At 38.7% G+C, this 21,905-nt stretch overlaps 1 protein-coding gene across 1 annotated transcript in view; it reads left to right on the forward strand.

Annotated features, from left to right (window-relative positions):
- Positions 1 to 21,905, forward strand: part of ADAMTS3 (ADAM metallopeptidase with thrombospondin type 1 motif 3) — a 289,216-nt gene that overhangs the window by 231,981 nt on the left and 35,330 nt on the right. The window contains exons 6-9 of the mRNA XM_029235930.1: positions 17,832 to 17,915; positions 19,840 to 19,996; positions 20,744 to 20,849; positions 21,245 to 21,388. Of these exons, the coding sequence (XP_029091763.1) occupies positions 17,832 to 17,915; positions 19,840 to 19,996; positions 20,744 to 20,849; positions 21,245 to 21,388 (491 nt within the window). The remainder of the gene's footprint in view (positions 1 to 17,831; positions 17,916 to 19,839; positions 19,997 to 20,743; positions 20,850 to 21,244; positions 21,389 to 21,905) is intronic.

A 21,905-nucleotide genomic window follows, 5' to 3' on the forward strand; every position in this document is an offset into this window, starting at 1 on the left:
CCAAGATTGACTAAAATTTAACCCACCTAACTTGCTTCCAAAAGCAATCCAAAAAGTAGATCCTGTGTTGGTTTTCACAGTTGTTAATAAATTGGCATCAGAATTTGAAATCCACATATATTGGGACTACTGGGCAAAATATCACATGAATATAATTTGTGTAAAAGTGAATCTATTCATTAAACATTTATTGAACCGTCAGTACAATGATCCCTGCCCTTAAGAAGCTTATAATATAAAAGAAAAACCAAGAGTCATGAGATTTCCCATTTGGAAGAACCATAAAAAGCATATTATTATAATCCCTTCACTTTATAGATGACGAAATAACAGCACAAATATTCTATACTGTTTCGGTTACAGTGGTTATTGTTCGTCAGAAGAAATAAGTTATGTTGGCTTCAGAAAACCTCATCTTTTCACAATTTCTTTTGTGTTCAGAACCAAGGCAATGGGTAATAGATATCCTGGCAATTAAAATCCACCTTCATGCCTTTGTTCTTTGGTCTCTCCAAAATAACTTCTTCCCATTGTTCCTTCCTCCCCCTGCATCCCCATTTTTCTTTTCTGGTAGCATTTCATTTATCAAGATCAGGATCAAATATCAACTCCTGTGAACCTTAAACAAATCATCCCCTCCTTATTATAAAATGTGTGAATTCCCTGGCAGCAGCTCTCTGATAGGTTGTTTGCTCCTTGGGTGCAGTTACTACACATTATTAAGCTTCATATTTACAATGTCTAAAACACTGTCTGCCACATTGCCACATCCAATAAAATTTTAACTGGCTTAGTATTTTAACAAATATTTTAATGCTGTATAACAAGCATTTAGTTGGGAACACAAAAGACAGAACACATATTCAGATTACAGATTGGTGGGGAAATCAAATAAACACATCAAAGATTGTGATAAGAGCTATGCAGGGAACGAACAGTTTGCTTGGAAAGGGAATAACAGGGCTAACGGGTGATAGGGATTATACGTAGACAAGATGATCAAGAAAGTCTTCTCCCAAGAAATGATGGTTAAATTGAGATTTAAAATGAAAGAAAGAGCCAGTCATTTAACAAGGACAAGTGTTTTAGTTACAAAAAGAAAGCCAGTGTGGCTTGATTCCAGTGTACAAGGAGTCAGGTGCAGCTTGAAGAACAGGGCAAGCACCTTTCAGGTCATGGGAGGAGATTGAATTCAATTTTAAGCAAATTCATGGAAAGCCATTGAAAGCCTCTTTCTGTGTTGTAAAGAATAGATGGCAGCGATCTAGGGACAATGAAGACAGATCAATTAGAAATCAACTGTAGATGTCTAGGCAAGAGAAGATGGTTTACTGGACAATGGTGATTGCAATAATAAGGGAGTATTGATAGTAGAATCAATAGAATTTGTCAGTGGATCAAATAGGGGGCTGAAGGAAAGGGAGGAATCCACCATGATTTACACTTTTCTGGTTTGAATACTGCTGGATGATGGTGCCATTCATGTAGATGGGGTAGTCTATGAAAAAAAAAATAGATTGTGTGGAATCAAAGTTAATGATGAAATCTTTGAAGATGTTTGCAATTATCTAGTTTCAGGTCTAGATTCAAAAGAATGATTTAATGTTGTTAAGGATGGAGGCTTCTACTACTATCAACTAAATTTTAGCCTTTGCTCTGTGCCTGGCCCTGTGCTAAATACCCCACAAGAATTATAGAAAGTTCTTCAACTATGAAATATGTTCATTTTCAGTCCTAGTTTGTAAATTAAGAGATTGAGATTTAGAGAGTTTAGGTGACCTTTCCAGAGTCAGACAGCTAATAGGTGGCACAGCCAAGACTTGAGCCAGTACAGATCTTTCTGCCTTCAGAATCCAGTACTCTTCCTCCTTAAGATTCACTACCTCTTGTTACAAAATCGAGGCATTTTGTATATCCATTGCCAAATAAAACTCTGATGTCTTTCCTTTACTCATTCCTGTGTCTTGTTAGAATACCATTCAAGTCATTGAAGTTGAGAATTCAGTTACTTGTCTGGTTGAATTGAATCAGCTAGCAATCTAGTTTAAGATTCTCCCTGACAGGGTGATAAAGCAGATTCTGCACTTAAGGGTGTGGGTTGTTTTCTTTCAATGTGCCAGATATTCCCTGTCACCAACACTTTGCTGTGGCAAGTATCCTTGTCATTTGCTAAGTTCTATGAAGTGATCTGGGTCTGTTGTGCCCTGCAGAGAATTGAGTCAATGCCTTAATCTCAGGATTTACCAAAAGAAAACAATTCATTTAAAAGGATGGCTCCCAGTATGAAAAAAAATCTTGTAATTACAGGTACTCACTGATAATTAAAAGAGAATTCAATTTTTTCATATACTGAAATTGGCCATCTGTGATGGACAATGAACTAGTAACTCACAGATGTGTTTTCTGGACATGGCAAGCTTCCCTACTTAATACTCTTACAAGAAAATTTATGCTCCGTGGAAGTACTCTAGTCCTAACAGAGCATTAATGGACTTATTCAACGGTTAGCAAATAAATGTGGTTATTGGTTACTTAGTGATGATTCGGTCTCTACACTGCTTTTAATTTCTTAAGTAGTGTTTCTGAAAATGCTGAATGTGAGTGCAAGGCAGATTTATCTGGGGAGTATACATGTTCAGGCAACTTGAGCAAATCATGCAGCAGTTTTCTATTTTGGGTTATTATCTTTAATCCATTTTTTACAATTGAATTCACATCAGTCCTCTAGACATTTATTCACCTAGCATACATACCCTCCCATAGGCCAAGTCCTGTTAGATTCTAGGGAGGCAAAAATTAATAAAATTTAGCTCCTTTTCACAAGAAGCTAACTCTAGCAGTGAAATAAACAAATCAAGAAGTAATAATTAAAAGTGATAGTTTCTTCAAAAGATTCAGCCACAGGCTTCCCTGGTGGCGCAGTGGTTGAGAGTCTGCCTGCCGATGCAGGGGACACGGGTTCGTGCCCCCGTCCGGGAAGTTCCCACATGCCGCAGAGCGGCTGGGCCCGTGAGCCATGGCCGCTGAGTCTGCGCGTCTGGAGCCTGTGCTCCGCAATGGGAGAGGCCACAACAGTGTACCGAAAAAAAAAAAAAAAGATGTAGTATGGCCAAGTGAATTTTCTGTGTTGGCAATTTATACAATGTAACCCTTTCCATATGATTATATGTGTTAGTTATTTCTACAATTAGTTGTGAATTCTAAAGTTTTCTGTCCAACATGTAACTAAGTTACCCTTATTTTACCAGCAGCAGTTAACTTGCAATAAGCTAGTTGTAAGAACAATTGCAGCAGGCCTCAGTTTTTGAAGATGTTTTGTCCTGGCTATTGTAAATAGAGCTGCAATGAACATTTTGGTACGTGACTCTTTTTGAATTGTGGTTTTCTCAGGGTTTATGCCCAGTAGTGGGATTGCTGGGTCATATGGTAGTTCTATTTTTAGTTTTTAAAGGAACCTCCATACTGTTCCCCATAGTGGCTGTATCAATTTACATTCCCATCAACAGTGCAAGAGGGTTCCCTTTTCTCCACACCCTCTCCAGCATTTATTGTTTGTAGATTTTTTGATGATGGCCATTCTGACCAGTGTGAGATGATATCTCATATTGTAGTTTTGATTTGCATTTCTCTAATGATTAATGATGTTGAGCATTCTTTCATGTGTCTGTTGGCAATCTGTATATCTCTTTGGAGAAATGTCTGTTTAGGTCTTCTGCTCACTTTTGGATTGGGTTGTTTGTTTTTTTAATGTTGAGCTGCATGAACTGCTTGTAAATTTTGGAGATTAATCCTATGTCAGTTGCTTCATTTGCAAATATTTTCTCCCATTCTGAGGGTTGTCTTTTTGTCTTGTTTATGGTTTCCTTTGCTGTGCAAAAGCTTTTAAGTTTCATTAGGTCCCATTTGTTTATTTTTATTTCCATTTCTCTAGGAGGTGGGTCAAAAAGGATCTTGCTGTGATTTATGTCATAGAGTGTTCTGCCTAAGTTTTCCTCTAAGAGTTTTATAGTGTCTGGCCTTACATTTAGGTCTTTAATCCATTTTGAGTTTATTTTTGTGTATGGTGTTAGGGAGTGTCCTAATTTCATTCTTTTATATGTGGCTGTCCAGTTTTCCCAGCACCACTTATTAAAGAGGCTGTCTTTTCTCCACTGTATATTCTTGCCTCCTTTATCAAAAATAAGGTGACCATATGTGCGTGGGTTTATCTCTGGGCTTTCTATTCTGTTCCATTGATCTATATTTCTGTTTCTGTGCCGGTGTCATACTGTCTTGATTACTGTAGCTTTCTAGTATAGTCTGAAGTTAGGGAGCCTGATTCCTCCAGCTCCGTTTTTCTTTCTCAAGATTGCTTTGGTTATTCGGGGTCTTTTGTGTTTCCATACAAATTGTGAAATTTTTTGTTGTAGTTCTGTGAAAAATGCCAGTGGTAGTTTGATAGAGATTGCATTGAATCTGTAGATTGCTTTGGGTAGTAGAGTCATTTTCACAATGTTGATTTTTCCAATCCAAGAACATGGTATATCTCTACATCTATTTGTATCATCTTTAATTTCTTTTACCAGTGTCTTATAATTTTCTGCATACAGGTCTTTTGTCTCCTTAGGTAGGTGTATTCCTAGATATTCTTTTTATTGCAGTGGTAAATGGGAGTGTTTTCTTAATTTCACATTCATATTTTTCATCATTAGTATATAGGAATGCAAGAGATTTCTGTGCATTAATTTTTGTATCCTGCTACTTTACCAAATTCATTGATTAGTAGTTTTCTGGTAGCATCTTTAGGATTCTCTATGTGTAGTATCATGTCATCTGCAAACAGTGATAGCTTTACTTCTTTTTCAATTTGGATTCCTTTTATTTCTTTTTCTTCTCTGATTGCTGTGGCTAACACTTCCAAAACTATGTTGAATAATAGTGGTGAGTGTGGGCAAACTTGTCTTGTTCCTGATCTTCGTGGAAATGGTTTCAGTTTTTCAGCATTGAGGATGATATTGGCTGTGGGTTTGTCATATATGGCCTTTATTATGTTGAGGAAAGTTCCCTCTATGCCTATTTTCTGGAGGCTTTTTATCATAAATGGGTGTTTAATATTGTCTAAAGCATTTTCTGCATCTATTGAGATGACCGTATCGTTTTTATCCTTCAGTTTTTTAATATGGTGTATCACATTGATTTGCATATATTGAAGAATCCTTGCATCCCTGTGATAAACCCCATTTGATCTTGGTGTATGATCCTTTTAATGTGCTGTTGGATTCTGTTTGCTAGTATTTTGCTGTGGACTTTTGCATCTATGTTCATCAGTGATATTGGCCTGTAGTTTTCTTTCTTTGTGACATCTTTGTCTGGTTTTGGAATCAGGGTAATGGTGGCCTCGTATAATGAGTTTGGGAGTGTTCCTCCCTCTGCTGTATTTTGGAAGAGTTTGAGAAGGATAGGTGTTAGCCCTTCTCTAAATGTTTAATAGAATTCGCCTGTGAAGCCATATGGTCCTGGACTTTTGTTTGTTGGAAGATTTTTAATCACAGTTTCAATTTCAGTGCTTGTGATTGGTCTGTTCATATTTTCTGTTTCTTCCTGGTTCAGCCTTGGAAGGTTGTGCATTTCTAAGAATTTGTCCGTTTCTTCCAGGTTGTCCATTTTAGTGGCATACAGTTGCTTGTAGTAATCTCTCATGATCCTTTGTGTTTCTGCAGTGTCAGTTGCTACTTCTTTTTCATTTCTTATTCTGTTGATTTGAGTCTTCTCCCTTCTTTTCTTGATGAGTCTGGCTAATGGTTTATAAATTTTGTTTATCTTCTCAAAGAACCAGCTTTTAGTTTTATTGATCTTTGCTATCATTTCCTTCATTTCTTTTCCATTTATTTCTGATCTCAACTTTATGATTTCTTTCCTTCTGCTAACTTTGGGGGTTTTTTGTTCTTCTTTCTCTAATTGCTTTAGGTGTAAGGTTAGGTTGTTTATTTGAGACGTTTCTTGTTTCTTAAGGTAGGATTGTATTGCTATAAACTTCACTCTTAGAACTGCTTTTGCTGCATCCCATAGGTTTTGGGTGGTCGTGTTTTCATTGTCATTTGTTTCGAGGTGTTTTTTTATTTCTTCTTTGATTTCTTCAGTGACCTCTTGGTTATTAAGTAGTGTGTTGTTTAGCCTTCATGTGTTTGTATTTCTTACAGATTTTTTCCTATAATTGATATCTAGTCTCATAGAATTGTGGTCGGAAAAGATACTTGATATGATTTCAATTTTCTTAAATTTACCAAGGCTTGGTTTGTGACCCAAGATAAGATCTATCCTGGAGAATGTTCCATGAACACTTGAGAAGTAAGTGTATTCTGTTGTTTTTGGATGGAATGTCCTATAAATATCAATTAAGTCCATCTTGTTTAATGTATCATTTAAAGCTTGTGTTTCCTTATTTATTTTCATTTTGGATGATCTGTCCATTGGTGAAAGTGGGGTGTTAAGGTCCCCTACTATGACTGTGTTACTGTCAATTTCCCCGTTTGTGCCTGTTAGTATTTGCCTTATGTATTGAGGTGCTCATATGTTGGGTGCATAAATATTTACAGTTGTTATATCTTCTTCTTGGATCTATCCCTTGATCATTACGTAGTGTCCTTCTTTGTCTCTTGTAATACTCTTTGTTTTAAAGTCTGTGTTGTCTGATATGAGAATTGCTACTGCAGCTTTCTTTTGATTTCCATTTGCATCGAATATCTTTCTCCATCCCCTCACTTTCAGTCTGTATGTGTCCCCAGGTCTGAAGTGGGTCTCTTGTAGACAGCATATATACGGGTGTTGTTTTTGTATCCATTCAGCCAACCTATGTCTTTTGTTTGGAGCATTTAATCCATTTACATTTAAGGTAATTATCAATATGTATGTTCCTATTACCATTTTCTTAATTGTTTTGATTATTGTAGGCTTTTTTTTTTTTTTTTTTTGCGGTACGCAGGCCTCTCACTGCTGTGGCCTCTCCCGTTGCAGAGCACAGGCTCCGGACGCGCAGGCTCAGTGGCCATAGCTCACGGGCCCAGCCACTCTGCGGCATGTGGGATCTTCCCGGACCGGGGCACAAACCCATATCCCCTGCATCGGCAGGCAGACTCTCAACCACTGCGCCACCAGGGAAGCCCTATTTTAGGTCTTTTCCTTCTCTTGTGTTTCCTGCCTAGAGAAGTTCCTTTAGCATTTTTTGTAAAGCTGGTTTAGTGGTGCTGAATTCTCGTAGCTTTTGCTATTTGTAAAGCTTTCAATTTCTCCATCAAATCTGAATGAGATCCTTGCTGGGTAGGGTAATCGTGGTTGCAGGTTTTTCTCTTTCATCACTTTAAATATGACCTGCCACTCCCTTCTGGCTTGCAGAGTTTCTGCTAAAAGATCAGCTGTTAACCTTATGGGGATTCTCTTATGTGTTACTTGTTGTTTTTCCCTTGCTGCTTTTAATATTTGTTCTTTGTATTTAATTTTTGATAGTTTGATTAATGTGTGTCTTGGCATGTGTCTCCTTGGATTTATCCTGTATGGGACTCTCTGTGCTTCCTGGACTTGATGAACTGTTTCCTTTCCCATATTAGGGAAGTTTTCAACTATAATCTTTTCAAATATTTTCTCAGTCCCTTTCTTTTTCTCTTTTTCTTCTGGGACCCCTATAATTCGAATGTTGGTGTGTTTAATGTTGTCCCAGAGGTCTCTAAGACTGTCCTCAATTCTTTTCATCCTTTTTTCTTTATTTTGCTCTGCAGTAGTTATTTCCACTATTTTATCTTCCAGGTCATTTATCTGTTCTTCTGCCTCAGTTATTCTATTGATCCCTTCTAGAGAATTTTTAACTTCATTTATTATGTTGTTCATCACTGTTTGTTTACTCTTTATTTCTTCTAGGTCCTTGTTAAACATTTCTTGTATTTTCTCCATTCTATTTCCAAGACTTTGGATCATCTTTACTATCATTATTCTGAATTCTTTTTCAGGTAGACTGCCTATTTCCTCTTCATTTGTTACGTCTGGTGGGTTTTTACCTTGCTTCTTCATCTGCTGTGTGTTTCTCTGTCTTCTCATTTTGCTTAACTTCTGTGTTTGGGGTCTCCTTTTTGCAGGCTGCAGGTTCGTAGTTCCCATTGTTTTTGGTGTCTGCCCTCAGTGGCTAAGGTTGGTTCAGTGGGTTGTGTAGGCTTCTTGGTGGAGGGGACTAGTGCCTGTGTTCTGATGGATGAGGCTGGATCTTGTCTTTCTGATGGGCAGGTCCACGTCTGGTGGTGTGTTTTGGGGTGTCTGTGGCCTTATTATGATTTTAGGCAACCTCTGGTAATGGATGGGGTTGTGTTCCTGTCTTGCTAGTTGTTTGACATAGGATGTCCAGCACTGTAGCTTGCTGGTCCTTGAGTGGAGCCGGGTCTTGGCGTTGAGATGGAGATCTCTGGGAGATTTTCGCCGTTTGATATTATGTGGAGCTGGGTGGTCTCTTGTGGACCAGTGTCCTGAACTTGGCTGTCCCACCTCAGTGGTACAGCCCTGATGCCTCGCTGGAGCACCAAGAGCCTGTCCTCCACACGGCTCAGAATAAAAGGGCGGAAAGGAAGAAAGAAAGAGAGAAAGAAGAAGATGAAATAAAATAAAGTTATTAAAATTTTAAAAATTATTTTAGTAAAAAAAACAGACAGACAAAACCCTAGGACAAATGGTAAAAGGTAAGCTATACAGGCAAAATCACACACAGAAGCATACACATACATACTCACACAAAGAGAACGAGGGAAAAAAAAAAAATATATATATATATATATACATATATATATATATATATATATATATATATATCATTGCTCCGAAAGTCCACCTCCTCTATTTGGGATGATTCGTTGTCTATGCAGGTATTCCTCAGATGCAGGGTACATCATGTTGATTGTGGAGATTTAATCCGCTGCTCCTGAGGCTGCTGAGAGAGATTTCCCTTTCTGTTCTTTGTTCTCACAGCTCCCGGGGTTCAGTTTTGGATTTGAACCCGCCTCTGCGTGTAGGTCGCCTGAGGGTGTCTGTTCTTCGCTCAGACAGGACGGGGTTAAAGGAGCCGCTGATTCGGGGGCTCTGGCTCACTCAGGCCGGGGGGAGGGAGGGGTACGGATGCGGGGCGAGCCTGCGGAGGCAGAGGCCGGCGTGACATTGTACCAGCCTGAGGCGCGCCGTGCGTTCTCCCGGTGAAGTTGTCCCTGGATCACGGGACCCTGGCAGTGGCGGGCTGCACAGGCTCCCGGGAGGGGAGGTGTGGATAGTGACCTGTGCTTGCACACAGGCTTCCTGGTGGCGGCGGCAGCAGCCTTAGCGTCGCATCCCTGTCTCTGGGCTCCGCGCTGATAGCTGCGGCTCGTGACCTTCTCTGGAGCTCCTTTAAGTGGCGCTCTTAATCCCCTGTCCTCGCGCACCAGGAAACAAAGAGGCAAGAAAAAGTCTCCTGCCTCTTCGGCAGCTCCAGACTTTTTCCCCGACTCCCTCCCGGCTAGCCGTGGCGCACTAACCCCCTGCAGGCTGTGTTCACGCCGCCAACCCCAGTCCTCTCCCTGGGATCCGACCGAAGCTCGAGCCTCAGCTCCCAGCCCCGCCCGCCCCGGCGGGTTAGCAGACAAGCCTCTCAGGCTGGTGAGTGCCGTTCGGCACTGATCCTCTCTGCGGGAATCTCTCCGCTTTGCTCTCCGCACCCCTGTGGCTGCGCTCTCCTCCCGCGGCTGCGAAGCCTCCCCCCTCCGCCACCCACAGTCTCCGCCCGCGAAGGGGCTTCTAGTGTGTGGAAACCTTTCCTCCTTCATGGCTCCCTCCCACTCGTGCAGGTCCTGTCCCTATTCTTTTGTCTCTGTTTTTCCTTTTTTCTTTTGCCCTACCCAGGTACGTGGGGAGTTTCTTGCCTTTTGTGAGGTCTGTCTTCTGCCAGTGTTCAGTAGGTGTTCTGTAGGAGTTGCTCCACATGTGGATGTATTTCTGATGTATTTGTGGGGACGAAGGTGATCTCTGCGTCTCACTCTTCTGCCATCTTGAGGCTCTCCAGTCTCTTTGATTTTAACTGAAAAATCAATAAAATCTTTTTTCCCCTGGTTTATTCCAACCTTTATTTTTCCGAGGGTCCTAAAACACAGAAAAGGTTTTTAGCTTACTATGAGAATCGTCTTTCTCATTCTTGAAGAAAGAAGTCAGTTCTACCTGAGCTTTTGGTATGTTTCCACTGTTCCAAAGGCTGGAAGAGTTTGTAAGGTCTTATAGCTGAATTGCCTCTTCTTGCTCCTCCCAAAGCTCCTTTGATGCTTAAGGGAAGTAAAAGCAAAATTAACATAAAAGGAGAGCCTCACGCTTCTGGAAGACAACCATCTGACCCTGATAATCTGGAGAACTACCGAAATGGGCCCAAATTACCCAAATGAAAACATTTGCAAACGTTTTAAGAGGTTGTCGTAGCAGTCCCACTGAGTAGGGCACATACTGAGCTGCCGGATGTGGCGGTGGAAGGAAGAGACAAGCGTGAGGGATGCCCACAGGACTTGGTGACAGATTGACTACTTGAAGAAGAAGAAGGAATCAAGATGGTTTCATCTTTAAGTGTGATAGAATATTGAAAGAAGAACAGGTTTTCTGGAGAGGGTGAGTATACTTTGTGATATATAGGTATACTTCCAAATAGAATAGATCTGTTACCAGAGTTGAACAGATGGCTGTGAAGCATGAGGGAGGTGACTCAGTATGAGATATGTGGAATTCATCAGGCTATAGCTATTGGTTGAAGAAATAGCAGTGGATGAAATATTGCTGCGAAAGTATGCGAGAAGAGGATTGAAAACAAAACATTGAGACGCTGACGTGTGTAGGGTAGGCAGCAAAAAAGGAGCTAATATTGCTAAAGAAATTGAATAGTATCGTTGATGAACATAGTTGTAAACAGTACTAAATGCTACAAAATACTGTAGGTGACTTAGTTTTTCATGATGAAGGAAAATTGGGAATGTTAGTAAAAGAGGAAAAGGAACCCCAAGAAGGGGAGTGATTGAATATGGGAAATGGAGTCGATTTTTTGGAGCAAATGTCTTTAAGGAAGTGAGAAAGAGCCTAAAAAAAAGAGAGTTAGCACATCCTCTCTGACAGAAAGAAAAAGACAGGCAAGGTGGTTGTGAACAGGAATAGGCACAGACATCACATAGACTTATTGGAATTTTGGCTGTGCTAATCATTTGGGGGAAAAATTGTATAACTTCTCTGGGTCTCAGTCTCTTTTTAAAATGATGAAGATGTCTCCTTTGTGGGGTCTGAGCTTTCATGATAATAGAGGTTGAGCTTTTGTACCAGCTCTTCCCTTTGCCTGGATCGCTTGTTCCCCAGAGACACACATGCCCATTTCCTTCTTGTCCACATGTGTCTCCTGGCTGTGACCCACCCCCAACCCCCAGTCTCAGGTAGCTTCTTCCTCTCCCTCTCATCCTCTATCTCATCACTCAAACTTTTTTTTCATAGCACCCATTCCCATCAGAAATGACCTTATCTGCATGTCTTTTTGTGTTTATATTTTCCATGCTTAGAGTTTATTTTACCTATTAGAATATATTCTTGATAAGAACAGAGATTCAAACTCATTTACTATTCAGTTCCCCACCTCTAGGAGCATTAGGCACAATTCAGTTCAGTAAATATTAGATAAGGTTATTCATAAAAAGTAGTTATTAGGGGAAGGATAAATTAGGAGTTTGAAATTAACACACTATTATATATAAAATAGATAACCAACAAGGAGCTACTATATAGCACAAAGAACTATATTCAATATCGTGTAATAACCCATAATGGAAAAGAATCTGAAGAAAGAGTATAACTGAGTCACTTTGCTGTACACCTGAAACTAACACAACATTGTAAATCAAGTATATTTCAATTTTTTAAAAGTTGTTATTATTAGTCTGAAATTGGAGGTGAGGGAAGAGGAGTTGACAGGTTAGGAGACAGCTATCTCCTCTGAGTAAAAAGAACATAGAGGATAGGACTGCAGATCCAAGCAGGCATGTGTTTGGAAATTTTAGCTCTACAAGGGATGGTTGTGGATAGAGTTATATAGTTTCCAAGTCCATTACAGGATTCTTTTATGTCCAGCCAAAATCACCCAGGCTATCTTGTCATTACTTCTTTGCCTTTAGTTAACCAAAATCACTTTAAAAAAATTATACATGCATACCATTTATTTGCTTCTGTGTGAATAATATTACTAATGATGGCTAACAATTTTCATTTTTATATTTGAAAGGCCCAGGCACCATTAACCACTGTGCATATATGAGCGCATTTATTCCTCTCAGCAATCCTATAAGGACAGTAGTATAATTATTCCATTTTGCAGATGAGAAAACTGAGGCACAGAGACAAATAATATGCCCAAGGTCACATAGCTAAGAGCAGACCCAAGCAGTTTGGCAGTGAAGCCCATGCCCTTAACCACTGATCTATACTGCGTCTCAAGACCTCACCCACCCATCTGAAAGAAAAATTAATGTTGCTTTGTTGAAGCCAGACAAAGCTGTTTATCAGCTAGTCAGACAAAGCAGGTCAGATTGTCCTGCCAGGGAAATGTCCTGGGAGAAATTGTCCTGTCAGGGAACAAACCTGGAAGGAATTTTCCTTTCAAGGAAAGGAATACTTGATCAATCAAATCAAGTATTCCTAAAATCATTACCTTTTCTCCCCCGCTCACTTTGGCAACCCCTTGCAATTTAAGGTCATCTGAAAATTGAATTAATGTTCTGTTTACTCCTTTTTTCAGGTAATTTAATAAATACTCTGGGCTCAACCCTGAACACCTCATAGAAAATTTACCCATGCTCCACAGATTGGCCGACATGGTGAAAGGATATTCAGTTTTGCATAGATAAACTTTGATTTGCATTATGTAGTGTCTAATATATGACTTCTTAGAATGTTTATGATTAACGCTTTGCTTACAACCCGAAACACTGGTTATAAATTTCAGCCCTATCTTTTCTTATTCAGTTTTTCCAGTGATCTGCTCTAGCTCCTCTTTATTTTTTCCCAGTGTGTTTTTAGATTATTATTGACCATCAAGAAATCCTTATTTGGAGTAAGTAGAGTCTAATTCCTCATTTTCTTAAAATTTACACAAAGGAAAATTATGAAAAGGAAGTGAAGTTTTAAAGTTATCTTTATCAGTATGCTACCACAGCAGTTTCTTAAACTCAGGGGTAGTGAATCACTCTTGATTATTCTAAAATTAGATCTGTTTTGCATAGTGACAGTGCTGTGGTCTGCAGGTGTGTGGAAGTGTAGCAGGTTGGTAAAAACTACTGACTGTGGAGCCAGACTGCCTAGGTGTTAATCCTTTGCTCTGTGTGCTAACTGTGTGACCTTGGGCAAGGTACTTAACTTCTCTGAGCCCCAATTTCATTAGATGTAAAATGGAGATAATAATATCTTTAATGTTGTCACAAGGATTACTTGAATTAATATAGGTAAAGTATTTAGAACAGTGTCTGGAACCTGGAAAGATCTATGTAATGCTGTTTTCTTTGTTCTTGATTCTGCTGTAACTTAGGAAAAAGTTGCTGTCCTTGTCACTAAGTGTTGTAAAAATGCTTTCTTAACAAATATTATTTTCATTCATCTTGACAGATTCAAAAGATTAATTCAGTATGATATGCTTTTAGTTCTTTCTGTATATCATTTATTGATTGTTAAAATTCATGATGAATTTAGAGCCAGATCATAAGCTTCTTTATGCCTCTTATGTAATGTCTTGATCAGATGACACTGAAAAACAATCTAAATAAAGATGTCTTCAATATTTTTCTTTGTTTTTAAGAGTCCAGTGACTCAGTGTTTCCCTTGGGTAGAATATTTTTAAATTCCTATTTAATTTTAAAGAAGTTATTTTATTTATGTGTAAATATCCAAAAAGGCAGACATACCAACTGGTAGGTAAGTACATTCAGGTGTGTAAAGCAGCTGCTCCTTCACCCTTCTCTAAAATGTGCATACTGCCATCTGCTGGAAAGAACTTTTGTACAGCATTTGGAGAGTATTTTTGAAAAAAATTGTTGAACAATTTTTCCCATAAATTTTTTTGATAATTTAAACTATATCTTTAATTCTATTGAGAGTAAGTAAATTTACAGTATAAGAGTTTTTGAATCCTTTTCAATGAAAACCAAGATTAGGGCAGTTGTGTTTTTTTGTTTGCCTAATTTTTTGTTTGTTTTTGTTTTTTCAGATAGATTGGAAAATACATTGACAAACCTTTAAAACTTTTTATATAGATAGGTAGAAGTGTCCTAATGTGTTTTGTATCTTTCTGAGGGCAGTTGTGTGGCATTTTGTTTGATTTGAATAGCAGCAGTGTGAAGCAGGCAGAGCAAGTACGATTATAATTTGCCAGTGAGAAAACAGAGGCTCAGAGAGGTTAAGTGACCAACCCAAGGTCACTCAGTTTATCGGTGGAATAGTTGGGACCAGAATCCAGGTCTTTGAATATATTTAATCCTGAGGTGCTGATTATTTCTCCAACTCTCATCATATCCTACGTGTCTCAGAGCATAAAAACATTGCATCCTGTTATCGATAAGGTCCAGCAAGACGACAAGCAGCCAATTTATTATGTACATTTAAAAAATGAATAATGTACAGGAAGCAACTTTTTTAAACCTTGAAAAGCAAAATAATAAATGATATCCCGTGCCTTGCACAATACAGACACCTATTTGTTGATTTACCACATTGGAAGAATATTTTCTCCTACATATAAATATTATTGCCTTATGGTTGATTATTTCTACCCCCAGTAATTTAGTTGTACTCTGAGACAGTTTCACAAGTAGGTGCCAGCTCAGAACATTCCATAACTGATTTTGGTTTCTCCTGGAGTGCTCTGTTATCTAAGTAGCCTGGCATAGTAGGGATTTTTGTTAAATAATACTTTTCTTTTGGTGGATGGTAAATTTGACTTTTTAAAAAGTGTCTTTTTATTTCATCATTTTACACCGTAATATTGCCATTGAGAGCATGAATTTTGTGCATGATACTTTCTTGGCACTGTACTGATTTTAAAATTTACCAAATAAAAATGAATGTACCAATTTGGGGTGATTATATGTAAATTATACTAGCTCAGATATCACAAGCTACTTATTATGATTGCCAGCTCTCATTTTATGATTCTAATTGTTTTCTGATATAGTTGTCTCCCATAACATTTAAAAATGTTGCTGTCACTGCCATACTGCCATGGCTGTAAGGTCCTTCCTTCCCTCTGTCACCTCTCCTCAAGAAATTAATTCACTTCTTTTTATCTATTTTTCTTTAGTTTAAAATTTTATTGTTCCCCTATTTTGTGCCCTTACTAACATTGATTTGAACATTTTTTTAATATTAAATGCACTTATGTTTCAGTTACATTACGTACATGTTAAAAATTTGTGTGTGAAGCCATGTTGCTAATTCAGAACAGCTGCCTTATGAGAAGTCTCTTGGAATGTCCATGAGTCTCTCTGGATGATTGTATTAGTGACAGACCCAGCTTTGGACTTTTACTTGCATTGGGACTATGAGGCTAGAAATTTCTTATCAGATAATTAATCCAAAAGAAGAGAGGGATTAAATCTTCAATTAGGCAGTATGAGGCATGGAGTAAGATAAGAGAATCTGTCCATGGCCAAAAGGATCATAAGAAATCATAGCTTTTTGGCCAGCATTCAATTTTCCTTATAATGACCTGAAATCTTCCCCTTTAATAGTGTGAACCTATGGTTTTTAGTTTTATTTGCTGTAGATATGCAGAATAAATTGAACCCCTTTTCCACATGGTGGCTGTTAAGTTTTATTTTCTACTTCCCACACTCTAATGTGCTCTAATGTCCTTCTGTCCTTCTCATAAAATTTTTGAGCAATTGTGTGCATGAATTAAATCTTTTAATTCTTACCCCAACTCCATGAGGTAGTATTCTTATTATGCGCATTTGATTGAGGTTCAGAAAGATGAGGACCACACAAGCAGTGAAGGTCTTGAACCAAGACATCAGCTGAGACTACTAGTGGCTTGTGTCAGGCTTTAGCCAGTGTATCCTCCCACCATTTTTCATGTGACACATTCTCTAGGCTCCTTGCTCTTTGCTTAGAGAGGAGTCTGGACACATTCCTGTTTGTATACATCTCGTTTGTAAGACAGAACAGGCAAAATGAACTCAATACTTCAGGTGTACAATGGCCTATAGCGGGACAGCTTGGGCATGAGCTACCAGCCTGCACACCTGTGCAATGTAAGAGAGAATTGCAGATTTTTTTCACCCCTTAGCTTATCTTGAATAGGTATTAAATTGGGTCTCACCATTATATGGGTGTGTGTGAGTTTGTAAATGTATAAATGTATAAATAAATGTATTTTTCCACTTTAAAAGGAGCCTAAGTCTTTTCTTGTTAAACTACACTTTGTCATCTTTAGTATATACTAGCTTCCCTAGATCTTTTACCTCCATCTTAGCTGTGCTTCCCTTTTTAGTTCCATCTAAAAATTCAGTAAGTATACGTTTAATCTACATTTAAGACCTTGATATTTTAAGGTGTTCTGTGTAGTCCCATTAGATTCCTGAAACATTTCATTTGAGATTTCTTGGCCTGTTTCTTGGTCAGTGTGGCAAGAAATTCATGAATTTCTTTTCTTAGAGCATTCTCTTGTCCTTGAGTTGTATTTCTTTTTAAGGTCTATCTTTCCTCTGTAGGCTTTAAATTTGCTGTGCCTTCTGTCCAAACCTCCTGGATCTTAAGTTGAATTGAGGTTGGTTTTCCATCTCTCTTTTAGTTATTGTCACAAATGTTGGTTCCCTGTTCCTGAGAACAGCTAAGAACTTTGAAATGTAGCCAGCTAACTCCACCTTTCCTATTTCTGCTAGCATTTGCCAACTTACTAAGCAATCTTTATTCACACCAATTTTGCACTAGTATAACCAGAAGATATGTCTACTTTAGACTGCCAATAATTTACTGAGTGTTTTTGCATGTTAGCTAATCTCTACGGTCTTCATCTTCCTCATCTATATAAATCTGTGTTGGACTATGGCCTCTCAGGTTGCTTAAGTTCTAATATCTGTGATTTTAAAGTATACCAAATTACCTGTAGAAATTTTAATTCAACATTAAAAATTAAATAAAATGCAATGACTCAACTTTGCCTTTCTGAGCTATACCCAGGACTGGTATTATATGTACTTGTACAGTCATCTTAGTAATGCAGATATGGAAGGATTTCTTTACTGTAGGACTTCTAAATAATCGTTGCCTCAGCTGCCCCACTCCTGGGGTGGAGGCATTGGGAGGGCCACCCAGTTACTGGCCCACAGATAGACCACCACAGCTCCTGCACACGGGCTTCCCCAACCAGACGTAGCACCCCTGATGGCAACAGGGGCACCTGGAGGACATGCTTGCTCTTTTCCTCCACATGGTTGCAGCCACTCACAGCGGGCAGATGCTTCACCAGAGTCACCGTCTTGTGATGATTGTTATGTGTGGATCATAGCACACATGGACTTTTAACACTACAGTAGTTTAATGAAGCCCTTTTAAAGCATATTCTCTATGTTCATGGTACTGTGGGGTTTACAAAATAAATAATTCACATAGCCAAGAATTATTCCATAGTTAAAAGTAAATGATTTCATTTCAGACATCAGTTTAAACTAAACTAAAAAAAAAAGGGACTTGACTTCTATATTTGGGATTACACAACCATACCCTAAATGTGCATCTCATGAAATCCTTTGTGTTGCCTTTCTTTAGGTAATTATCTACTTTGTTTCTAGGTGAATGAAATTTACCATGATGAGTCCCTGGGAGTGCATATAAATGTGGTTCTGGTACGCATGATAATGCTGGGCTATGCAAAGGTAAAATGTCTTACTCTATGTCAACTGTGAACATCAAGGACTGGATTAGCAAACAGATTAGATTGCTGAAGCCATAACTAACATTCAACATAGACATGTCTCACGTAGACCCCAGTTGCTCTGAACTGAGAGGAGAAAACTGCCCCAATGAATGGAGATCTCTAAATTTGAGTAGATAATGAATGATTTTTGTGCTGGTACTATTTGCTGTGTTTACCTCTACTTTATGGAGTTGGAGATAATTATCCTGATTTTGGCATGACTGTACGAATGAAAATGAATGGATACCATTATAAAAAAAAAAGAATTTCCTTAATCTATCTTCGTCATCAAATTTATGATTCATTTATTATTCCAAAACATCTATATTGAGTGCCTACTATGTGTCAGATGCTTTCTAGGTGCTTCAAATATATCTGTGAAGCAAAATAACAAAGATCCTTACCCTCTTATGATTTCTTGAAAACAATATGTGAAATATGAGTCTTTTCGATTAAGAAAAGTAAAGCACACGGTGAATATTTTTTTTATTTAAAAGGACATTAATCTTTTTGAAAGCAAAATGTTGGGTCAAAATACATACAATAGGCATTTTTATGTAATGTAACTTTAGCTGGCTTTAAAATGACACTAGATGTGTCCCTGTTCTTGGAAATAATGGAATGGAGGAAGTGGTCTCTCCCTTTGAGGAGAAAACATAGGGGAAGTGACTAACTTGGCAGCTTTCTTGATGTTTAAAATTACATGTCCCCCCTCCCATAATTAATCCTCCTGATTATGGAATACTAATGAAATTATGCATTCAGCAAACAGGAAAAAAAATCCATGTGTTTGCATTTTATTATGTGTGAAAACTTATCATTTCTGGTGAGAGGGTGTCATTGATCTTTAGTTTATCCCACAAACCTGACCTACTTTGTGTCTCCAACACAATGCAAGTCAGATCCAGATGGAGATGTTAACAGCCTTCAGTTGGTTATTAAATCATTTGTTTGGAGAAGTATGTGTTCAACTATAATAAACCAAACATTTTTCTTAAGAATATAAACACTGATAAAAAACATTTGCTGAAATGTAACAAAGCTCTCAGCCGGTCAGCCAAGTAGGGACTAATTTTGGGTTCCAAGTTCAATTTCTCATTCCATCAGAACTTCTCAGGGAAGTATGGCTCCTGGGTCCTTGAAGGTTGGGGCCTTTCCCTCTGAACTTTTAACTCCTGACCATAATGTGATAGTAGAAGCATTCCAAGGAACGTCAATCCATCTCTTGGAATTGCAGGATATGAGTACACCCCTCTTCATTGCTGTGAGGTTAAAAAAAAGGGTAGGGTTTTTTTTCAGTGTGAGGCTTATATAATTTGACTGTTCCTCAAATCGAAGATTCCACCAGCTTTGCCAGCCCATTGAAGAACTTATATTCTTCCCATATGTTGATTAATTTTGGACCCCCCCCCCCAAAAAAAAATTGAAACTGAAGATCTTTCACTTTAACATCTCTGGGAAAAAAAGTTTCACGCCCAAATCTTTCCATGTATCCTCTATTTTTGTTCTTAATATTTATGAAACTAAAAATCTAAGCTAAGTCAGGAATTCTTACTAGAATTTTTACCCAGTTGATTAATACTGAGTTGCTTCACAACAGCAAAAGAATCTCAGTGTCACGTATTTCCATTAATGGTGTCAGCCACCTTTCACACAGGTAATATCGATCATAAAGGTATCCCTCACGGGCATGTAGAATTTCCAAATGAGAGTATTTGGAAATATTTATTTCCAAATAAGTATTTATTTCCAAGTAAGCCCCCGATAATATTATTGTACATTATTTAATTACTGTAATCTCAAATGTTAATTTCAGAGAAAGTTATTAAAGGAAGCCTTTGGGAAAATGCTATGTATGTCTTTAACATATTGTTTCCTCCTAGTCCATCAGCCTCATAGAAAGGGGAAACCCATCCAGGAGCTTGGAGAACGTGTGTCGCTGGGCTTGCCAACAACAAAAATCTGATCCCAATCATTCTGAACACCATGATCATGCAATTTTCTTAACCAGGCAAGACTTCGGACCTGCTGGAATGCAAGGTATTTCCATTAATATGTAGAAGAAAAACTTAAGGGCATGACTTTTCGAAAGTAATCCTAAATCAGGGAGTCTGTTCAAATGTTCAGATCTCCACCATCACTTTCCTCCATGCATCAGCCAAGCATACACTTTCTTTCTGTTGCTTCCAGTGACTTCTGTGGAATTTTCAATGCTAAATGCCACCTAAATGCTATGATAAATTACACTCTCCTTTACAATAGTGAGTGTCCATCTGGGGTACAGAGGGGATGCTGTAAAATGTGGTGTGATTTCCACTAACTGTTTAGAATGGGAAGGGAGATGCCATGGGAAATGTCTGCTGCCAAAGAGCTTTCTTCCAAAGTCAGCTTACATTTATCTAATACATTCTGATGTAGACTTTGGAAAAAATTAGACTGACCGTTTTCTTTTCAACGTTGGTGGAATTTCTGGCTCCCTTCATCAGCACCGTGATATGAAGGACCATTCACTACAACAGAAAGACAGAGCTTAGTTGGTGGGCAGAACAGAATGGTAACCCCAGGCAGTTCCTTCCCTTAAGAGAGGAGAAAATGCAGACCCAATGAATCTTTTTAGAGCCCATTACCTGTGGCTTTCCCAAGAGAATGTGGTGCAATGCTAGCAGAGAAATAATACTGCCTCTGTTTCCTGAAAAGCTTTTTTTTCCCCCTAGGCAAAGGTCCAGTAGTAATTCTTAATGGGTTTTCTCATAAAATGAAAATGAAAGTAATTGTTATTCTCTACAGGATATGCTCCAGTCACAGGCATGTGTCATCCAGTGAGAAGTTGTACCCTGAATCATGAGGATGGTTTTTCATCTGCTTTTGTAGTAGCCCATGAAACTGGCCATGTGTAAGTCACTGCTGACAGCTATAAAGCGAAAAAAACAAGGTCTTTTCTGTCTGCTTCTCTCAGTATTGTTCATACTTCGGGCAGAGTGCGTGCCAGCGTGCAACTCTCATCCCTTGCCAAGTTTGAGGGGCTGAAAACAGTGAAGAGGTCATGCACTGAAACTAAATGAGTGACTCTGGCTTGCAGAGACACTCCTGGGCTTTTCATAGCTATAGAATAAAAAAGGCATTTGTGTCAGATTGCTCTCAGTTTCACAATGTCTGTGACTTCTCCACAAAAGCCACATTAACTTAAAAAACACCTATTTTCCTGTACTTATTTTCAAAACAGAAATTATGCCAAAGCCATGGCCCCTATGATGATTCTTACCAGTAAGGTCTCGCTTTGTGTTCTAGGCTGGGAATGGAGCATGATGGACAAGGCAACAGGTGCGGTGATGAGACTGCCATGGGAAGTGTCATGGCTCCTTTGGTGCAAGCAGCGTTTCATCGTTACCACTGGTCCCGCTGCAGCGGCCAAGAACTGAAAAGATACATTCAGTATGTCTCCTTCTGCGTGTCATGAGAATGTTATAGTAGAAATACAGACGTGAAACTGGCTCTTAGGACCTTGATCAGAACCAAACTCCCAGGGAACGAAAACTTTTGTTCATGATAAACATTTTCTTCTGACTCAGCTTTTGGCACAGTTCCACAATGTAATTGCAATATTTTAAGCCATGAGCCTAGAATTTAAGTGAATTTTTTTACTGTGGTTTCCTTTTAGTAAATTCTTTATGGAATCTTTGACTAATGGTCAAAGTTGATTTGAGGAGGGGATGGTCATGCGATGCCTGCATAGGGTACCACCTATACTCCGTAACATAGGGGTCAGGATCTGCCCTGCCACACCATGGACGGGTTCAGCTAGGGACACGAACAAGGTTGTCATGGTTCTACTGTGTTTCTAAGTATGGTTGGCTTATTTGCCTGGGATGAATAAAGATGAATGGTCTTTTTCTAAATGGGGCTGAAACTAAAAACTTTAAAAGGTATGCTTTTGAAACCTTGCTTTATG

Source organism: Monodon monoceros, unplaced genomic scaffold, assembly GCF_005190385.1.
Source record: "Monodon monoceros isolate NGI ecotype Baffin Bay Population unplaced genomic scaffold, NGI_Narwhal_1 Super_Scaffold_20, whole genome shotgun sequence".
Taxonomy (NCBI): Eukaryota; Metazoa; Chordata; class Mammalia; order Artiodactyla; family Monodontidae; genus Monodon; species Monodon monoceros.